We start from the raw sequence: 19,921 nt of genomic DNA on the forward strand, positions 1-19,921 counted from the left end.
TGCCTGTTCTCCAGCCCTTCCCTTAAATTATGAAGGAAATCTGCATGCATTGGTCTAGACCAGAATTGTTCATATCTGAGAACTTCTTACATAGTCCCTAACAATGACTCATGACTCTGTCTAAACAATAATTAGCAGGAGATAGTTATGCTTATGAAACCTTTTAATGTGCAAACATAAATATCTCCTGGTAAAAACTTAATTTAGTGCGGAAACAAAGACATTCTTATGGCAAATGCCTCAAAATAGAAGCTGCTGTTGTCTTATTTCGAAGCCTGCTGCGCTTTAATTAAGAGTTATCATTTAGTTGGTGTTAGTGGAGAATTGAATTACAGCGCTGCCTCGGGACTCCTCCCAGGAATCCAGGTGTCGTCCAGAGCACGGTTTGATCAAGGTAATAAATTACAGTCTCGCTGGGATGCAGCAGAAGATAAAGTGGACGTGTGGAAGGAATCACAGTGTGGAGGGAACAGATTGAATTATGCTTGCTTCCTGCCCCATTGCCGTGCCAGGATACCCTCCTGTAGGTGTAGCAGCCGGGCTGATTTATTAGGAGGAATCTGTCCCATTGAAGAGCTCAGCAGTGCTGTAAAATTGTGGCTAAAACCAGCAGCAAGAGCTGAAGAAGCTGTACTGTGTTGAAAAAGACCTTTAATACATATGAACAGCAATGTCCAATTCCTGCTCCGAAAGACTGTACTGTCTGGGCAAGTTTACTAGAGAATTGCTCAGAGGGGTAAATACTGCTGACAGCCGGCTGTACGTGGCTCCCAGATGGACATGTCCTGTCCGCTTCTCTCGCTTTATGGGTTTGTGTCCTGAGTCTGCTGACAGCTTCCTCTTGGGGCCCAGACCTTTAAAAGTGTGTTTTGTCACGGTCTATCAAGCTTCTGCCACACTCGGGTCACCACAATTCTGCTCTTTCCTTTACCCTGTTCTCCGTGTTGACTCAGGGCTTCATCCTCCCTTTCTGGCTGCCCTTCAAGCTTCATTCAGTCACCACCACCTCCAGCTCAGTTCTTAACTTGGGGGTCCTACCTTCTGGGAACACCAGCCCTAACCCAACCCAGGAGTTGGGTCTCGCCATCGTGCTGTCCTGCGCGGCAGTGTTCACACACAGCGCGTGTCTCTGTCAGAGTGCCCACGGCTGAGCAGGGGGTCAGCTTGGAGAGTACAGAGAGCACCAGCCCATCTATGTGTAGCCTCCTATCTATTCACTGGGGGACTTGTGTGGTTTTCCAGCTTAGCAAATTCTCATAATTTATTTAACAGCCCTTTCTCTTGTCAGTCCACGGGTTTGCAGACATTTATCACTGAGTCAGTGTTTGTAGGAATGTCATCGAGCAACACCAGCTTTCCTTGACTTTCGCACCGCAACTTGTGGGTGTTTTCGGTGTTTGACACAGTGTTGTCTCATGGTCTGAGTCAAAGCGCATACATTGGCATCCATGTGTAATGAGTTGGTCCCAGCATCGCCGCGGCCTGGGCACGAGGGAGGGATTCTTGCGGAGTGCTTGGCTTTCCTCCCGCATCCCCATCTGTGGCCGTGCATGAGCCGTCCTGTGCTGGGCTGCGATCGCGCTGCAGTTGGAGGGGAGCCTGCCTTGGATTTCCTGCCTTCCTGTCGAATCAGTCCCCCGTGGGCGACGCGTTTTCCTTCCTAACGGAGGTTACGGTCCATCCCACCATGAAGCATGTACTAGTTTGTGCCATATTTGGGGGAGAGCATCACAGCGTTGCTCCTCGCTGAGGTTGTATATCTGCTACTTGCAGCTCTCTGCTGTCTGTCTGTTCCAGGTGTTTACTGATGGTGTAACTCCTTGGAGTATCTCCAGTCACTGCAGCACCCTGTGTTTGATAAGGGAACTTAATGGGCTTGACAGGATCAAAGCGTTTTCATGGTAAAATGATTATAGCTTAATTTTCTGAAAGTGGATTTTCTGTTTCTTTTCTCATTGTCCCTCTTGAAGCAAACCCAGGCTATTAAATTGTATTCTTCAGGAAACAGGAGGGGGAAGTTTCAAGTTGCTTTAAAAAACAACCCAACACACCATCTTCTCTGGCTGTGGAATCATTTAGAAAGCAGAATTACCTGACTTCTCTGATTCACTATAACAATATATCTCCCTGTAGATACGGTTTGGCTAGGCAAACAGGCCCAACAGGGTCTGTCCTTGCTGTTTTGCTCTCTGCCCACGTATACAGTATTACCTTTTCCAAAGAATACAGTAAGACTCATGTTCATAAATAACCACCAAGAGAGCCTTTACCAGGGGTGATCTGACCAACACGTCGAGGACACCAGATTGTCTGTGGGTGAATAGTGGCATTTCCACCACCAAAGCTTAGAAAATAATGGGATTAGTTATTTTTTGTACGGTTGGGGTTTTGGGGGTGTGTTGTTGTTTGTTTTTTTTTTTTCTTAGCATTTCCCCATTGGGAAATGTATTTTGGACCTGTCCCAATCCACACTTGATTTCCATATGTTTTCTGGTGTCAATCGTATCAATTCTTCACTGGTTTACTAGTACAGCTTATAGTGGATTTCCAGACCAAACAATCAATAGTGTTAAAAGCATATTTTGGTGTGATTGCATCTACATAGCAGGCCCTTGCTAGTGAGTATTACAAGTATAAAGAGAGGATTGTGCTCCCAGGTGACCTGATAATGTAGAAAACACTTGGCCTGGGATTTCTCCCTCCAGACCTCTGCTGTGTTCGCCTGTGCAGAAGAGGGATTCAGCAGTGAGTGGGGGGAGCAGGTGGGGGCTGATGCTGAGTAATGAACAATTTCGTGGCACGAGGACTGGGCATGAGTGCCGTGTTTCCTGCCCCGTAGCTGCACTGCTGCGATGATTTGTGTGCAGTGCTGTGACCTCACTCAACGAACTCATCCAGATGGAAAATAACCCTTCAAAAAACAAGATTTTCACAACTTATTGCCCTGGGTTTGTGCCAGCACAGTCATCGTGCAGCTCCCAGCATAGCTCGGGGTGGCATGTTACAGCGAGGAGGCACAACTACCTAGAGCATCACTGCCCCAAACACTCGAATCGTGGTCTGGGGTGAGGGGGTTGCAGGAGCAATTGCAGTAAAACTCCCTGATGTACTTGGACTTGCCTGATGCTTAGTGAATATTACATGCCTAATGTGCTGCAGTGTACAGAAAACTTGGGCGGCTGGTTTTTACTCACCTGTGAAGCTCAATTTTTAGGAATCTGTTTTTTCCTGGAGGTATCTCAGGGTTCCTAAAAACGTAGAAAGGTTATTGTGCATAGTATGCTCGCCACTGTGCTCTGGTTTCAAGAGCAACAGGCAGGAGAGAGGGCAACAAAAAAGGCATAGTCTCGTATTCAGATAAGAAGAGAAATTATTAAAAACGCTGTGAAAAATGGAAGTGCATCCCTTGTTGGTAAATATCATGTCTTATAAGTCTTGCCCTGCCTAGCTGGCTGTGCTGCACGTTCTGGTGATTTCATTTATAGGATAATTAAGGGATTTACCTTTTAAAGGTCTTTAAAGGTCTTGAGTTTGTTTTCAAATCTAACCATTCCAGCAGTTAGGTATGAGCCAAAGGATTTACAAGCAGCAAACAGCCTACGTGAGCAGCATTTACTGGAGGGAGGGAAAGGGGCTTTTCTCTCTCCTGCATGCCATGGGAGGCAGGAGCTGGGGGCTCAGGAGCTGGGGGCTCAGGGCAGGCTGGGGACAGCTCTGGAGCAAGGGTGTTCTGCCTATGCGGCAGGAGGTCTGCATTAAAGAATTGTGCATATCTGTCCTCTGATGCATGAGGAGCACACGTGTCAAGCAACGATGCAAATTAGAAAATCAGAGTGCGTGGGTTAACCAGATGGCTTTTATCAGCAAAAATGAACCTGCTTTTTCCTCTCTCTCTCTCTTCCTTCCCCAGAAGCCCTTCAGAGACCGGTAGTGTCAGACTTTGAGCCCCAGGGTCTGAGTGAAGCAGCTCGCTGGAACTCCAAGGAAAACCTTCTGTCCTGTCCTAGTGAAAATGATCCCCATCTTTTTGTTGCACTGTATGATTTTGTGGCAAGTGGGGACAACACCCTCAGCATAACTAAAGGTAAGGTAGCTGGGCAGAATGGTACTGGGAGTGTGTGAGAAGCCGTAGGAAGAAAAGTCACTGTGGAATAACTGAATTATACACTAAACCCTATGGAATTTTTTTTTACTGTGGGAATTCTTCTTAAACAAATACAAATATTTCAGAGTCATAACCTTTTAAAAGGTTAAAACTGTCTGAAGCTTTTGCATTGGGCAAGAAACTGTTTGCTAAAGCTAAGGTCTCCATTAGGAGCAAGAATTTGAACTGAGAAATTAAACTAAGCTGATTTTAGAGGCTGGCCTCTGTCATTTTCATAGGCCTCCAAAACACAGTCCCTGTATGAAAAATGACTGCACAGATATGATGTTTTCTTACTTAGTCCTTCTGTTGCTCATGTGTACTCCAAGTCACAGCTGCTTATCTTGCTAATTGAAATGATTTTTTTTTTATTGTTTATCCATTCATGTTCTGTCCTATCCCCATCGAGCCAACTCAGTTCAAATAAAATTGCTGGATTCACTTTTTAAGCTCAAGCAGTATCAGAGCTGGTACAGAACTGCACGAGAGCCTAACAAACTCCTGAAGCAAAACATCTGACAATTTGGCTTTGAGGGTTCCACTCAAGCTTAAAGAAACACATATGCCCCCTGCTTAGTCAGATACCTATTCTTATAGGAGATTGTTTAATGATCTGTTAGCCAGAAAGAACCTATCTTTGCTCTCAACTCACAGGTTTGCCATGTCTAAATGTGTTTTCTTCTTGTGTTAAGGTGAAAAGCTCCGTGTCCTGGGCTACAATCATAATGGGGAATGGTGCGAGGCCCAAACGAAGAATGGACAAGGCTGGGTACCCAGCAACTACATCACCCCAGTGAATAGTTTGGAGAAACATTCCTGGTATCATGGACCAGTGTCACGTAACGCTGCTGAGTACCTTCTGAGTAGCGGTATCAACGGCAGCTTTCTGGTGCGAGAGAGTGAGAGCAGTCCAGGACAGAGATCTATTTCACTGCGGTATGAAGGAAGGGTGTACCACTACAGAATAAACACTGCATCTGATGGAAAGGTAGGCTGCAGGCTATCCAAACCATGAAAGAAAACCTTGCCAGTGTACTTTGTTCACTGACTGCACAAGGCCAGGTAGTTACAATTGAACCGAGCAGTTCTGAACCCTGCTCACAATGTTCATCATCTGTGGTTACAACAAACTGTGAGATTCCAACACGGCTATGACAAAACACTTTTACTCCTTTAGCAAACTGCTGGTGAGGTATACTACAGCTCAGCAGCAAAACACTTTAAGGTGGGAGATAGTAAGAGTTACAGCAGAGCTGAATGTAATAATGTCATTAATAAGAGATTCTGAAGATGAATTCTTATCCCATATGTTCAGAAGATAATCTCTTTGCTGCATCAGAAAAGTCAGTGCCTGTTGCTAATAATCCTGTAAATATTAGGGACAGAATGCTTTTTGAGCTGTTCTGCAGTATTTTTAACTACTGTTTTGATTTCTCTACAGTATTTCACCACGATCATTGGAGACGGGTAGGCACTTTCACTTTTATATGGGCCCTGTCTCTATTTTGGTTGGTTGTTTTTTTTTTTCCCTAGATCGTTGTGTGCTGTAGCAGTGTTGCATTGCCGTGCTTTGTGGATGCTGCAGAGAAATATCAGCATAAAAGTGTAGTTTTCCACAGTTTTTTGTTTGACTTTCATGGAAACATTTCTACTGTCATTGGATTTTGGAAAATCTTGGTTTTTAATGAATCCATTTTAAGCAGTGTCTCTTTAGATCCTGTGCAGAAGTTGAAGTGTGGGTCTGGAGCATGGCTGCTGAGGCTCTTCTTGCCAGCATCTAGTAGATGACAGATTCTATGCCATTAAAGTACTTAAAAATTAAAAAATAAGAAAAATCAAGTATAGTAGTGGCATACCATGGCCAATTTTCCTTTATCCTATGAGAGCTTTATTTTCCTTACAGCAATGTTGACAGCAAAATCTTTAGTATGAAAACATAGGGAACTGCTACATAGTGTTTCCTACTTATTGGACTCATCACTTTGAAACCTTTAATAAGATAAACAGATTTTATTCAGTAATGAAATGCTTTTTGTCTGCTTTAGCAAACAGATTGTAATTGAGACAATTGTGACCATGTTATTTAAGGCAACATATTTCCAAGTTATGGCACTTTGATTCTTCCCTTTTCCTCCCATGTAGACACACTCTGTGGTCAAAATCGGTGCTGCGAAGTGCTGACGTGCAGCATACTTGAAGGACTACATGGCAATCTGCAGTGTTATTCCTCCTTCTGTCTCTGTAGTCGATATGCCTTCTATTTACATTGATGCTGGTAGATGAGCAGCGTTCACATGTGAACATTTTGAACCCTGGCCCCCTTCAGTTGATGTAAATAAGCACATGTCTGTGAGGTGATAGCACATGTTGTCCATTTTAGCTGTAAAGACGTTTGGCATATGAAGGCTTTCGTCCCAGCAGAGCTGGTTTTATCCCCAAAAACAGTTCTGCAGAGCTACAATAATCCGTTCAGGTCTGTATTAGGCAGGTTAACTGTTCATTTTCCACAAAGTTGCTTGAATTGGTGTTTTTGAGAAAAGGTGCAGGTCAGCACAGTTCACTAAAACAGATCTGTAACTGATGGTGGTTGAAAATACAAACTCAAGAAGCAGCAGTGACAGGGCTGTGGCTCCGGGGCTTTGGCTTTCCATGCAGGGGTGAGCAAAGGGGTAGCCACAGTCCTCCCAGTTGCCGTGCCAAGGGCCAGCATCCTAGCAGAGGGGTGGTTTGCTGTGTTCAGGCTGCAGTTTGCAGCCTGGTGTGTTAAACCCCATCAGTTTCAATTCGTGTTAACGAGCCAGGCAGCAAATTGCAACAGCTTAGCAGCCCACTAGCAGCAGACGTGCTGCCTGCTCTGCTGCTGGGCTGGGGGGCACTGTGCCCTTCCAGCACCCTGTCCCCAGCTGTCAAAGCTGAGGAGCTAGGAAGAGAAACGGCTAACATCCCTGCTTTTCCCTCTGTGAAATGGAGACTGCTGGAGCGGGTTGCCTGCTCTGAGCTGCTCGTGTCGCACTCTATTACCCACGTCGAGAGAGCATTGCTTTGCCAAGGGAAAGCTCTTACCTTCAACTCTCTGAGCACCTGGGGCCTTCCCAGCCTGCTGTATCATTAGTCAGCCTGTCCGGGGAATTTAATATCTGCAGTAAGGATGAATGGCTTTGGTGGGATCGTATCCTGCGACTGAGAGAATGTACTATCAGGAGAAAGAGGTATTAGAGGAATGTGTGGAGCAGCTGCTGCTCAGCACAGCGGTGTGCTGTACATCGCACAGCCTTACCCAGGCTTTTTCCTGGAGGGACTAGGAAGAGATCAGAGGTGTGTATGTCTGTCTTGATTTTAGTACTATTCATACTTGAATGCATTGGGGTTCAAAAACTTCTTTAAAAAACAATAAATCCTCAGGGTATTTTTACTTTATTTCCCAGTTAAATGTGTCATATTCTTCCGGACCACCTTTTAATGTTTTGCTTTGTTGTTCATTTGTTTTGGTTTGGGTTTTAGTGGGCATTAAAAGTGACCTTTCCTCATTTGGCTGGCACAGTGCAGCTAGTCATCTGGTAAACCATTTCCGTGGTAGAGAGGACTCGGTTTTCCTGACTTGATAGTACTTGAGGCAAAGCCTCCTATTGAGTAACCCAACTGAATAAACAGTGTTGTCCAGCCAGTTCTTCAAATCTTGCTATCCTCAGCATTAAGGGTGCAGGATGCATGTCCTGCTTGAGTCTTTTGGAGCCTCCAGTGGCTGAACTGGATGCAGACTCGCTCCTTTATCATGGACCTTCATGGATATTTTATGTGGATGTTCAGTTTTGTCTGCTGACTGGGGAGGGGGAGTCCCATTGTGTTAAGGGTGCACTGGAGGTTAGAATGGGCCAGTTTAACCACCCTTGTAAAATACACCAGCCAGCAAAAGAAATGTGGTCTGGTGGCAGAAGCTGCAGATGAGCAGCCCATTTGTACAAGCAGAGCCCCTTGGAACAGGACCAATACTATGGTTTGATGAGGCACAAAAATTGCCCGAATAAAGTGTCAACAGCGAGCCAGGAAGCAAACTGTGTGAGTCCCTATGTAACCTCAGGCGCTGCAGAAACGCTGAGTCTGTTACCTCTGCATGAGTACGGTTAGCAGCACCAGATGGTTTTCTTGGGGGAAATCATGCAGCAAGCAGCTTGAGTTAAAGCTTGGTAATCGGGGTCAGCGGAGAAGAGAGGTTGCACTGAATAGTCAGGCTCACTGGGGCTGCATCAGCAGCATGCCGTTCATAGCTGCTCCTTGCTTCATCTTCTTGTGATACATGCTTCAAATTCCAGATGGAGATTTAAACTCAGCATAACTCTGATTTCCAGTAGTGCTGATGGGAAGTAAGGCCTTCAGGAGTCAGCGCTGAGCTGTAATCCGTGAGAAGTTAGAAAAACTTTGCCTACAGAATGAGCACACAGTGGGTGGATGTGGGTTTTTAATGTAAATGGAAAACTTCATGTCTCTTAAGGCATGGAGTGTTGTCTTGTGGCCTGGACGGGGCAATCCTGTTCTGTTCCCCATCCTGCTGTGAGTTTGCTGTGAAACATTTGGCCATTTATTTAACTTCTTTCTCCATCTGTAACAAGATCATTTAATCCGTCACGCAAAATACAGATATTTCTAATTCCCACAAAATTTTGAGCGTGTGAGATATAAGTCATCATAAAAGCATGGGCAGCTTCCTCCTCCATACTTTTCCCATCCTTCCAAGTGATCCTGGAGTTTAGCATAATTTTCTTCACCCATACTGTTGTGTTTTGGCCCTCAGTGTAGCATGTGAACTGCTTGTACCACTGCTCATACAAGTCGTTCCCGAACAGGTATGGCCTGTTTTAAATTGTAGTTGTACTGGCTAATGCTTGGTGGTCCAAGCCATGCAGCTGTAAAAGCCACTTTTAGGTTGTCACTTTTCTGTTCTTAGAACATCTGTTTTTAAGGTGATTTCACCTCTTTGACCATGAAAGGTGGTTTGGGTTTTGGTTGGGTTTCGTTTTTTTTCTTCTTTTTTTTAAATCATAGTGTTGAAATGAGATTTGGTCCAGTTACTTTACCAAAGGAATATCTGAGTCGTTTTGGTAGAGGGTTGAGAACATCCTCTCTGGGAGGATGCCTTCATTTTCTACCAATTAAGTTTCCACAAGAGTTTTTCTAATCAGCAACTGTAGCAAAAGAAAAACCAGAGTGAAGGGAAATTAGATTTCTGCAGTCCAGGGTGTAAAATCTGCCACTCTGAATGAGTGAGCAATGAATGAGTGAGAACGCCCTTGAGCATCCAAAAGTGTGTATGTTGTCACCAGGGTAGTTTATGGTGTATTTTTAGCTCAAGTGGCTTACAGATAGGTTGGCCACTGTGCATCTTCTCTCACTCCCCCAAGGCCAGGTGCTATTGCCACCAGAGGAAATGCCATTTTAACCAGGGGTTATGATTTCCCAGCACTGCAAGGGAAGGTTCTGCAGCATAGTTGCCTTTTTTGGATGACAAAGGCTATATTACGTTCGCTTCCCAGAAACCTGACAGGGGGCATCATTCTGTCACCATGTCCATAGCTTGAAAGCCAGCGGCCACCCTGACCTTGCAGTAGTCTAACCTGTCTGTGACTGCTCTGTGGGGTTATTCACATCTCCGTGGGTTTTCCCCTTTCTGGGTTACTCTGTGAGCCTGAGCTGAGCATTTTACCTTTCTGCAGCTCTTTCAAATAAGTCCATGACATACAGAAATTGGTGTATTTTGCCAACTCTGACCACAATAGTTACCGTACGTACGTAAGCATGCGGCTTATTCTCATAAACTTAAGTAGGAATTTGGACAAGCAGGATGCCAAGGGGTAGAGGCACTTTTGTCTATCACTCTGACTTCCTTGGATGATATGGCTGCCCTTTTCACTCACCTTTTCTTATATGTAGTGTTTGTACTGTCATATGCTTCAGAATATTTGGTCTTCTCCAATGCCTTTTGTTCTCATTTTGAGTTTGTATCGTAAACAGATGACTGCAAAGGAGGGGCATCCATATGGGAGCTGCCAGCCTCCAAAGACTTTACTCAAGTTTGAGAGTGGTTTTGTCCCTCCCTGCAAACATATGTATGTATTTTCTTTTTTCCTCTTGCAAATGCATCTTCCTTTTCTGTTGGACATATATGTGCTACTTGCTGGAGCTTCACAGTTGCATTTTCTTTTTCCATCCAAAAATTCCGTCTAGGTGGAAGAAGCAGAATACCTGGTTTCTACCTGTGAATGCTCCGATGTGTGTTACATGAATGAGCTTTCTCTTTCTCTTTGATTCCTAGCTGTATGTTTCTTCAGAGAGCCGCTTCAACACCTTGGCAGAGTTGGTCCATCATCATTTTTGGGTGTCTGGCAGCCCTGTCAACTTCCTGGCCTCCCAAAATCCCAGGCAGATGGCCAGTGCACATGTACAAACTGTTGAGTACCTATCCAGCAAGTCAGAAGCATTTGGGAAGTTTGATCATAGCTGTTGGCATTGTAATGCGAACAGTAGGACCGGTGCATTGCACTCATTTCACAGTGCATGGACTGGGCAGAAATCTGGGTGGCTAACATGGTGCTGTTCTTCCTGCGAGGCTGTGCCCTGCCAGACCTTGGTCCTTTGTGGGAAACTGAGCTCTTCCATCTTCTGTGTGCGGCATCCATCATAGGCTGGACTATGATACAGAGTGCACTTTGATACAAAGATTTCTCCCTCTCCTTCAGGTGTTACCAGCATCACTTTTTTTTAAATTAAATTTCTAACTTTTGTCACCTTGCCTAGCAGGAGGCTGGGTTTGAGTGTGAAAACTGAAAATACAGAGCTCTGGTGGTGGAGAGTCACTTGTCTATTACCTTTGGTAGGCTTTTTGGCTTAAAATGGATCTTTTGTATAAATGTTAAAAAGGTAACAAATATGGGTTGTCATACATCACAGCAGGTTTTCGTTCAAGGGTAATGGTTTTACTTCTGTGTTATTGATTGGTGCCCATCACAAGAGTGGAGCAGACCAGCTGCCTAACTTCATGCAAAATACTCTGCAGAAGCTTAGGCCGAAAGCAGGGAAGCCACTGGTTTGCTAGTGACACTTCAAGGAGAATTTAGGCAGGTGAAAATGTCATAACCCAAGCAGTAATAATGGAATCAAGACACTGAGGTTGACAACCCCCTACTCTGCAGGACACGTTCCACAATCTTTGCTGACAAGCCTTTTGAAAAAAGACATTTCAAGCAACAGCATGCCAATCTAATGCTATTTCCAGTCATTCATTGCAAACAATATCCGTATTGTTTCAGTGAAGTGCATGTTTTTTCTCCTAAATCCATGTGTTACTCATGTAAACATTGTAAGAACATCCCATGTTCTCAGCTCTGAGCTCTGAGAAATGGTTACAGAGCTTGTGGAGCTCATAGTACTGCAGCTCGAGTAGAATCAATGCAACACTTTGCTTTCACAGTTTTTATAATCCAGTTTCTACCAGTGAATGCTCCAATGTGTGTTACATGAATGAGCTTTCTCTTTCTCTTTGGTTCCTAGCTGTATGTCTCTTCAGAGAGCCGCTTCAACACCTTGGCAGAGTTGGTCCATCATCATTCAACTGTCGCAGATGGGCTCATCACCACTTTGCACTACCCAGCGCCCAAACGCAATAAGCCCACGATTTACGGCGTGTCTCCAAACTACGACAAATGGGAGATAGAGCGAACTGACATCACGATGAAACACAAGCTTGGTGGAGGGCAGTATGGAGAAGTGTACGAAGGAGTCTGGAAGAAGTACAACCTCACAGTGGCTGTGAAGACTCTCAAGGTAGGACTCAAATCTCTGGGCATTCCCATTTAGCTCCATTCAGCAGGAAGCGCGTTCAGGCTGGCTGCCAGCCCGCAGCCCTGGTTGGACAGTTTGGGGTGGTGATGGTCCTTCCTTTGTGTGCTGTAGGCTTGGAGTAGAGCATTTTTGAAAGAGCTTGAATCCTTTTACTTTTTTTTGGTGATACCTGAAACACTTGTATCTAAGCAAAGGAGGATGTTAACAGCGTTTTTTACTTTAGAACAGATGAAACCTTAGAAAAGTGAATAGTGCTGTGATGTCTCGCATTCAGGGTGTGGCAAAGGTGAGCTGTTCACAGACGATCACACTAACACAACTAGTGTATTAAGGAAAATTGTGGATTGTGAATCAGTCAACATAACTATCACAGGCTGTGCTTCAGGGACGCTTTACCACGTTTTTGATCTTCTGTCTTCTGTGGAATCTTTCCCAAAAGACAAGCTCCCTGCGTACCTGGTAGTCTTAAGCAATTGTTCACAGCTGCTTCCTATGAAAGAGACAAGAGGAGAAAAGAAGTGTATTCAAGCTAAAATACATTAAAGTTTATAAGTGCCTTTAATGAAGAACTGGATAATCAGTTCTGTTTCTGGCTCTGCTCCCTGATTTTTGTGTCTTGGTTTCCTTGTCTCTTGAAATGCAAATAATGCTGTTAGTTCATAAGGTCATTGCTTAATTCATTTATGTTTATAAAAAATATCTTGAGATCTTCTGGCACCATCCACACACATTGCATTTGATTGCTTAATAAGAGTTTATGCTAACCTGACACCATGTTTTCTCTCCTTGAATGGGGATGGGGTTGGTTTGGACTTGCAGAAACAAACAGAACAGGGATTTTTGTTTGTTTCTTTTTGTTTTTTGCAATGGAAATTTTGAAGTGGAGAGAACTGCGTAGATGCTTTAGTGTCAGGGGAAGAACGTTTCCTTGATTTGAAGGAAATATTTCTTCCTTACTCTGAGCAGCGGCTACCTCAGTATTTCTGGATTGCTATGGTTGCAGAAAGTATTTTCATTTTGGCCTTTTTTGTACTCTGGAGATTCCTGTTGCTGCTCCCCAGTGGAGGAGAGTGCAAGTGCCTGCTTGCACGGGGAGCGAGGGACACCTAGTGTTACCCTGCTCGGATCCAGCGCGCTGGGGACCGCAGGGCTGCCTCGGGAGGGTTGCAGTGCAGGTGGAGATGGGATGTGACCGGTTGAACAAAATGCCTGTTTGCAGTGAGAAGGAGAGACCAGTTCTTTCCTGGGATATGATTTGCTCTAAAATCTCTTTTCCTGCTTCTGGTTGCAGCGTGAGGATACCCAGCGTCTTCAGATTTCTCATTTTGCTCCAAACTGTAGTTGTTGCTTTTATTCTCTTCTCTCTAAACCCCATCAACAAAGGCAAATTGCGTGTTATCCCATAAAATCTGTTTGTGCATAAGGAGAAACCTTAATACAGACCATGGCTGTTTCAAATATATCAAATAAATATTTAATGAAACATGACTAAAAGTGATTCATAATGTAGTGTGGAGCACCACATTCACTGGGGACTGTAAGAATAACCAAGAGGAGAGCTGAGAAACACTTCAACCTGCAATTATGCACACTAAAACCATCCTTAAAAGCAAATTTATAGTCCACCTTCCTTAAATTTATCCATCTACTGCCTGACAGGTGGGATTATAGCTTTCTTCAAAGTTTTGGGAAACATTTTAAAATCACATTTCTATGCTATTTCTACTGGGGGAAACAAGCCCTTTGCAGCTTCTGCGCAAATGTTCAAATGACTCACTTTATTTTCCTCTGAAAGAATGTTTTTCAAAACTTTGTATGACTCTTCTTGTTCCTTCCCCATTTACTCCAGATACTTCTATAAAAAAGATAAAGGGAAAAGAAAACTAAAAGAAGGGGAAAAAAATTGTTCCAGCATCTTTTTGAATAGCGATGCTTATGAACACCCGTTTGTTGTTCAGTTTTCTATCGGGTGTCTAAAGGTAGCTCATAGCTGGCACAAAAAGATCACGCAAGAAGGCAATCAAAGCAGCACACGCTGTTCCTTGGTTGCATTTAACTGGGAAGTGCTAGACAACGTTTTGGTGCTTAGATGTTTCCTATTAAAATACATCACTGGAAGCTCAGTGAGTTACGCAGGACGCATCAGTATTTATAAGGGTATTTTATAACATGACGTGCTCTGAATTTGTGTTTTTACACCTGATGTTGATGGGAGGGGGCACGAGAGAGGCAGAGAGGCTGCTGTAACTGGGGGTGGGGATTTGTGACCTGCATAGCACTGGACCAAACACTGCCTGCTGTGACTGGGGCCAAAGCTTGTTCCTCCTGAGGGCCATTTAATGGCTGAACTGTTGCGAGCTGGTCATCTCAGCACATTTCTTACTGCACACCTCGAGTCTGCATCCGTTAGAGCTGCTGCCTCTTCCCCCCCTGCTCCCCCTCACTTTTTTTTCATTTTTTCCCCAGCAGAGAGGCCAGTGTTTTAAATCAGCCAGTGTGCAACCCTGGTGTCCCTTAATGCCGGGGCATGGTCCTGTGCTCTGCTAGGAAAAGTACCGTGTAGCCAGAACTGGATTATTTCTTCTGTGGTTTTGTACAGTGGAGGGTGGAAGCTGGTTAAGCTCGGTCCTTTGCATGAGGTCAGGTTTTCAGAGAGATCATTGTTACAGTAGTTCTCTGTATATGTCCTTCCTATTAATTTGGTCACTGAGAGGTAAGAGATTTAACACACTGGAACAGCTATGTAGAGGAGCAACCTTTCAGATTTGTATAGCATGCATAAGATAAATCTGTATTTAGGGTAATTTTGCAACCTGGATTATTAACCCATTTTCCTTGCCAAAGAGAACAGTTTAAGGTTCTGCTCACAAGGACCTTTGGGCTATTAGTTTTGACAGAGTGTGTTCAGCACATCACAGCTGCCAATCAAGCTAACTGGCAACGAATAGTAAATGATTGAATGAAACTGCTGGAAAAATGTTCTCATTGCTGACTGTGAAGCAGAGAGCTGGCTGGATCTTAACAGCGGCAGCCCACTGTTATCATTCTCACCAGCAGTAGTAAATCCTTTCCAGTCCTTCCTTAAAACACTTTGTCCGTGTAGCCTGTCTACATTAATCCATCAATGAGAAAAAAATATGGATATAGAAAGAAACATTGCTTTAGGAATAGATCTGTATTTTTGCACTGCTTTGAAATGACCTTCTGGCCATTTGGGGCATATTTGCTTCAGAAAATTTGTCTTTCGAGCAAGATTGTATCTTCCTTGGTTTTGTGTTGTGCCAAGTAACTTTATGGCATTCAACAAATAGGTAGTGACATGTCTGCCCAGAACAGTTACGTCATGGGTCAGGCTCTAAATGCCAGAAATGAAATCTGTGAAACCTCGGGCTTTCAATTATGGGGTGGCTGCCGTTGATCATGCCTCCCTGTCTGAAAGCAGGATTCTCTTGCTCCTGCCCAGTGAAACTGGGGGCCCGCATTTCAGCAGCATCTCGAGCATTTGATTGTGGCATACCCTTCCTTTTACGTTCATTCTTGTTTCTTTTCTTTTCTGTACTTTTTATTTCATGTTATCTTTTTTTTCTGTTAGGAACAAGCATATTTTCCTTTTCAGCTTCGGAGCAGTCCTCTGAGAGGCCCTTCACAAAAGGGATATGGATTTTCTTGCCCCCAAAAGCTCTGTTAGAATAGGAATGATAAAAATATATATTTTTAAAATTCTACAAAAAAACCCCCCAATGTTCCTAACACTCTGGCATTGTGATGTAGCCACAGGGAAAAATTACCTTGAACGAACTGTGGCTTATGTTGTCAGTTTGCAGTTCTTTTTGTGTCTTCATACAAAAATCTGTTCCCCCTTTGTGCATGCTGTCCTTGCCAAAGCTTTTTACCATTGTTCTGCAGGAGGATACCATGGAGGTGGAAGAGTTCTTGAAAGAAGCTGCAGTAATGAAGGAGATCAAGCATCCGAACTTGGTGCAGTTATTAGGTAAGTGATAAATACCAAGCAGAGGGATTTGAACTAAACCCTTGTGCAGTGATATGGATGTTAAGGAGCAGATAAGCTGCTTACCATACCAAGGCTTTGAATACAGACACTTATTGTCTGGCAGAATTCACAATTTGTACCACTAATACATGATTTTTAATGATCTCTTCTCCCTGATGTTTAAGTTGCCAGAGCCTGAAGCAGGAAATTAAACCCTGCAATTAACCAATTCCAAGCAGAACTCATTCTTTCTGTGAGCCCCACGTTCCTACCTTCTAGAGGTATAAATTGCCCTAAAGGACAAAACCTGAAGATTCCCTGATATTCTCAAACATTCATTGTACACTTTATGTTGGTCCTTAGGGGTATGCACACGGGAACCTCCTTTCTACATCATTACGGAGTTCATGACATATGGGAATCTGTTGGATTATCTGCGTGAGTGTAACCGGCAGGAGGTGAATGCTGTGGTGCTGCTATACATGGCAACTCAGATCTCCTCAGCCATGGAGTACCTGGAGAAGAAAAACTTCATTCACAGGTAGGAAGGACAGTGAGCACTTCTGAACCTTGAGCACAAAACACCCCTTGATTTATCTTCCTGCCTTTCAGATTATCATGGTGTTGACTTAGATGCAGTTGGTGTCCTATATTTAACACACTAGCGCGTTGTGTTCTGATACAGTACATTAACCTGTTTGTAGGATGGTCTCCTAATTGTTTTTCTCTCGGTGTTTTTCTCTTACCTTTGAAGTGGATGCAGGTGAAAGACGTATCAGGACTTTTATGTTTTGGGCAAGGGCCTTAAATGTAAAAGAATCCCAAAGTAATGGGCTTTTAATGGACCAGATAAGCTACTGCTCTTCCTTGATTCTAACAGCCATTAAAAACTGCTGAAGGTGATGATGTTGGGTACAAGTGCTCACAGCAAAGCCACCTTCTTAGAGCTGTCTTACTCCATGTTCTTTCTTGTTTGTTTCACTTTTTTTATGTCCTCTGTAGGGATTGTTTCCCACTATTGTCCAGATTGCGTATTCACTTTAATAAGCATCTCTGCAGTCTTAGAAGTCTCAGAGACTCTGACCTTTAAGTGTGCTGCAATTATGGCTAGAGCTTTGCGTTCCTCATCTGTAGAAATGGCCTCCTAGCAATATAATGACACATCCTGTGCGAAGGTTTGAGAGTCGCTGAGCTTTATACAAGATGCTGTCAGTGCCACAGCGTGACCTTTCTTGCCCAATTAACTGGAATATGAAATTAGCACATGTTTTTTCATAGAGACAAATACGAAGATTATGTGTAAAGTTCTAGGTGCTCCTCTAAGTCATGCATTGCCTTTGCTGCCTCGAAGGCCTGTTTAACTGCTTCTGTCAATCAATAAAGTGAACGGTGATGCTGCAAATTAAAATTTCCAGCCTTTGATTTGCTCTGTTGAAAGTGTTTCATTCCTTCAGCCTGTAGGAAGTCAACTTTAAATGCTGCTTTGTATGAATCCCATTTGTCTGCTCGCCCATTCATTTAATTTCCTCTTATTTCTGATGACCCATTTATCTAAAATAAATCGTAGCGTTTTTCCTTATCAGCCACCCCCATACCCACCTACCCAATTACTTTAAGAGTGTTGTCACAATTCACATCCATAGATTCAAATGCTGGGCTGTGACCTCATTTAATGAATCAGGAAGGAGGAGGAATTTGATTATGAAGAGGAGCTCTTATTTAGACACACATTATAGTAATCAGTATTGATAAGCAGATATATTAAAAAACACTGTGAAAATTTAATGGACATCCGGTAAGATGTACTTTTTTTTATTATTATTTATTTGATTGAGCAGAAAAAGCAAAAGAAACAGTAGTGTCTGCCTTGTATCCAAAGATCTCACTTGAGCTTTCTGGTAGAATCAATTTGTAGTTCAACATGACATAATTTAGAAAAGTGGTTTTTAATAAAACATAATATTAGGAGAAATGCACTTCCGTGTTTTTACATTTTTATACTCATGAAGCATTTCTGAGGGTGCTGAACGGCGTGTATGAGCCAGGCAAGTGGCAAATGCAGCATACACATCTCTCACCTGCCAGGGTGGAGGCAGGTGAAAAAATGGAGGAAAAGCTTAATTTACTTATTGCCCAGTCCTTTAAAAATGTAACTACTGGTAGCAGAGGCTACACCAGGTCTGAAAAGGCCAAAATGTGGTATGAAAAAGTTGTGTTGCAAAATGTGGTACACTTGGGAGGAAATAGCTGGGATCTAAACCTGGTGCTTCAGCAAGGACTGAAAAAGGAGTTCTGGAGAGTGACTGGTGTTGGCTGGGGTGACTGAAGTGCTAGGGAGGTGGGCAAGAAGTGAGGCATTGAGACTTCATTTATTCGGTGCTCATCCTCAGCTATCGATAACTTGAGTACTGACATTTCTTTAAATTATTTTTATCCTGAGGGTGGCAGCTTTTATTGAAAGTGAGGGGGCTTCTTGAAGCTTTCACTTCAAGTTTAAAAAGAAAAAAAAAAAAAAGTAGTTTGGATGACAGTCTTACAAAGCTGGAATGGAAAATAACTTTCCCCCTTACGTGTGTGCGTATAACTACATAATTTCTGTGTAATACTCTGGTCAAAATAATCACGTGCAGGCCCAGATTTCTTTGGGAACGGCAGGTTTCCTTGCTATTGCTAAAAGTGAGATGGTAAAGACTTCTCATTGCCCATTTTTGTTCTTGTTTTTAGGGACCTTGCTGCCAGAAACTGCCTTGTAGGGGAGAACCACTTGGTGAAGGTGGCAGACTTTGGCCTGAGCAGGCTAATGACAGGTGACACATACACTGCCCATGCTGGAGCAAAATTCCCCATCAAGTGGACCGCACCAGAAAGCCTGGCCTACAACAAGTTCTCCATTAAATCTGACGTCTGGGGTAAGAATTTGCATGTATGAATTAATGCAGATTATAGTCGTCTTTTCTAGGGCTGTGAAATGAGAACATTGTGAAACATTTCAGGAGGGAGAGCATTCCCTGGTTTGAGCCATATTGTTCTATGAGCTTGTCAGAGTGCAGGAACTAATCTCTGCTAAGTCAGTCTTTGATCGAAGCATTGAGGATGCCGAACTGCCTCTATATATGTCTGTATTGTTAGCAAGTATGAAAATAAAGGATACTGTAGTGTTTATAGAAATGTATGAAATGGGGCTGGAGGGCACTGGTACTACTGCCTTGATAGAGTTCTGGCACAATACTATGAAGCGATATATTTTACATAGTCGGGAACTTTCTAACTACTTCAAGGAGGAAAGTGAGAATCTGGTTCATTTTATGTTAAAAAAAATAATTATGTGTGTATCTGTCTAGTGATAGCTCCAAGCTCATCTTTCTGCATTTTAAAAGAATAATCCTTGGAATGAGATGAGGAGAAACAGAGGGAAAATTTGATGACAAATGGTTATTGAAGAGCCCCGAGGTGCTGGCGATAAGAGTAAGCTTAGCTAAATGGAGCTACATTCTATCAAATCTGACCACAGAAAATCTCATTGTACTTTTTTATCAGTCTTTCTTTGGGTTTTATGTCTCTGCTGTAGCTGCTGGTCAAATTCTCAAAAGCGCCCGGTGACATGAGATAGAAGTTCATGGGACGTGGTCCCAAAGGCACTTGGAAAAATCTTATCCTGAGCATCTTTTATATATAAAATAATAGTATTGAAGCAGCGATGAGGTTTTCTGGACTTCTGGGGAAACTGTGCAGATAAAGGCTTTATTTTGAAGAAACTTAGGTAGATGGCTGATGCAAAATGTTTTATATACGGGGGAGGAAAACCCAGAACTGCCTCCCAAGATGTAGGTGATGGCTGACCAAGGTGTTTCTTCTGCTTTGGACTTGCATGTGGCGGGTGTTGGCTGCTGCCAGGTGTCTGCCACAGTCTCGAGGATGCTGCTCTATCACTTCGGTGGCTGCAGGATCCCTGT

The 19,921-nt window shown here is 43.4% G+C and overlaps 1 protein-coding gene across 3 annotated transcripts in view; it reads left to right on the forward strand.

The window, feature by feature from the left end:
• ABL1 (ABL proto-oncogene 1, non-receptor tyrosine kinase) overlaps window positions 1–19,921 on the forward strand; it is an 82,699-nt gene that overhangs the window by 54,189 nt on the left and 8,589 nt on the right. For 2 of the 3 annotated variants that reach the window (XM_055720572.1, XM_055720573.1), the window contains exons 2-7: window positions 3,911–4,084; window positions 4,837–5,132; window positions 11,687–11,959; window positions 15,884–15,968; window positions 16,332–16,509; window positions 18,693–18,877. In XM_055720572.1, the coding sequence (XP_055576547.1) occupies window positions 3,911–4,084; window positions 4,837–5,132; window positions 11,687–11,959; window positions 15,884–15,968; window positions 16,332–16,509; window positions 18,693–18,877 (1,191 nt within the window). Of the gene's footprint in view, window positions 1–1,797; window positions 1,902–3,910; window positions 4,085–4,836; window positions 5,133–11,686; window positions 11,960–15,883; window positions 15,969–16,331; window positions 16,510–18,692; window positions 18,878–19,921 lie in introns of all 3 variants that reach the window. The other variant, XM_055720575.1, reaches the window with a different exon arrangement.

This window comes from Falco cherrug, chromosome 9 (genome assembly GCF_023634085.1).
Source record: "Falco cherrug isolate bFalChe1 chromosome 9, bFalChe1.pri, whole genome shotgun sequence".
Taxonomy (NCBI): domain Eukaryota; kingdom Metazoa; phylum Chordata; class Aves; order Falconiformes; family Falconidae; genus Falco; species Falco cherrug.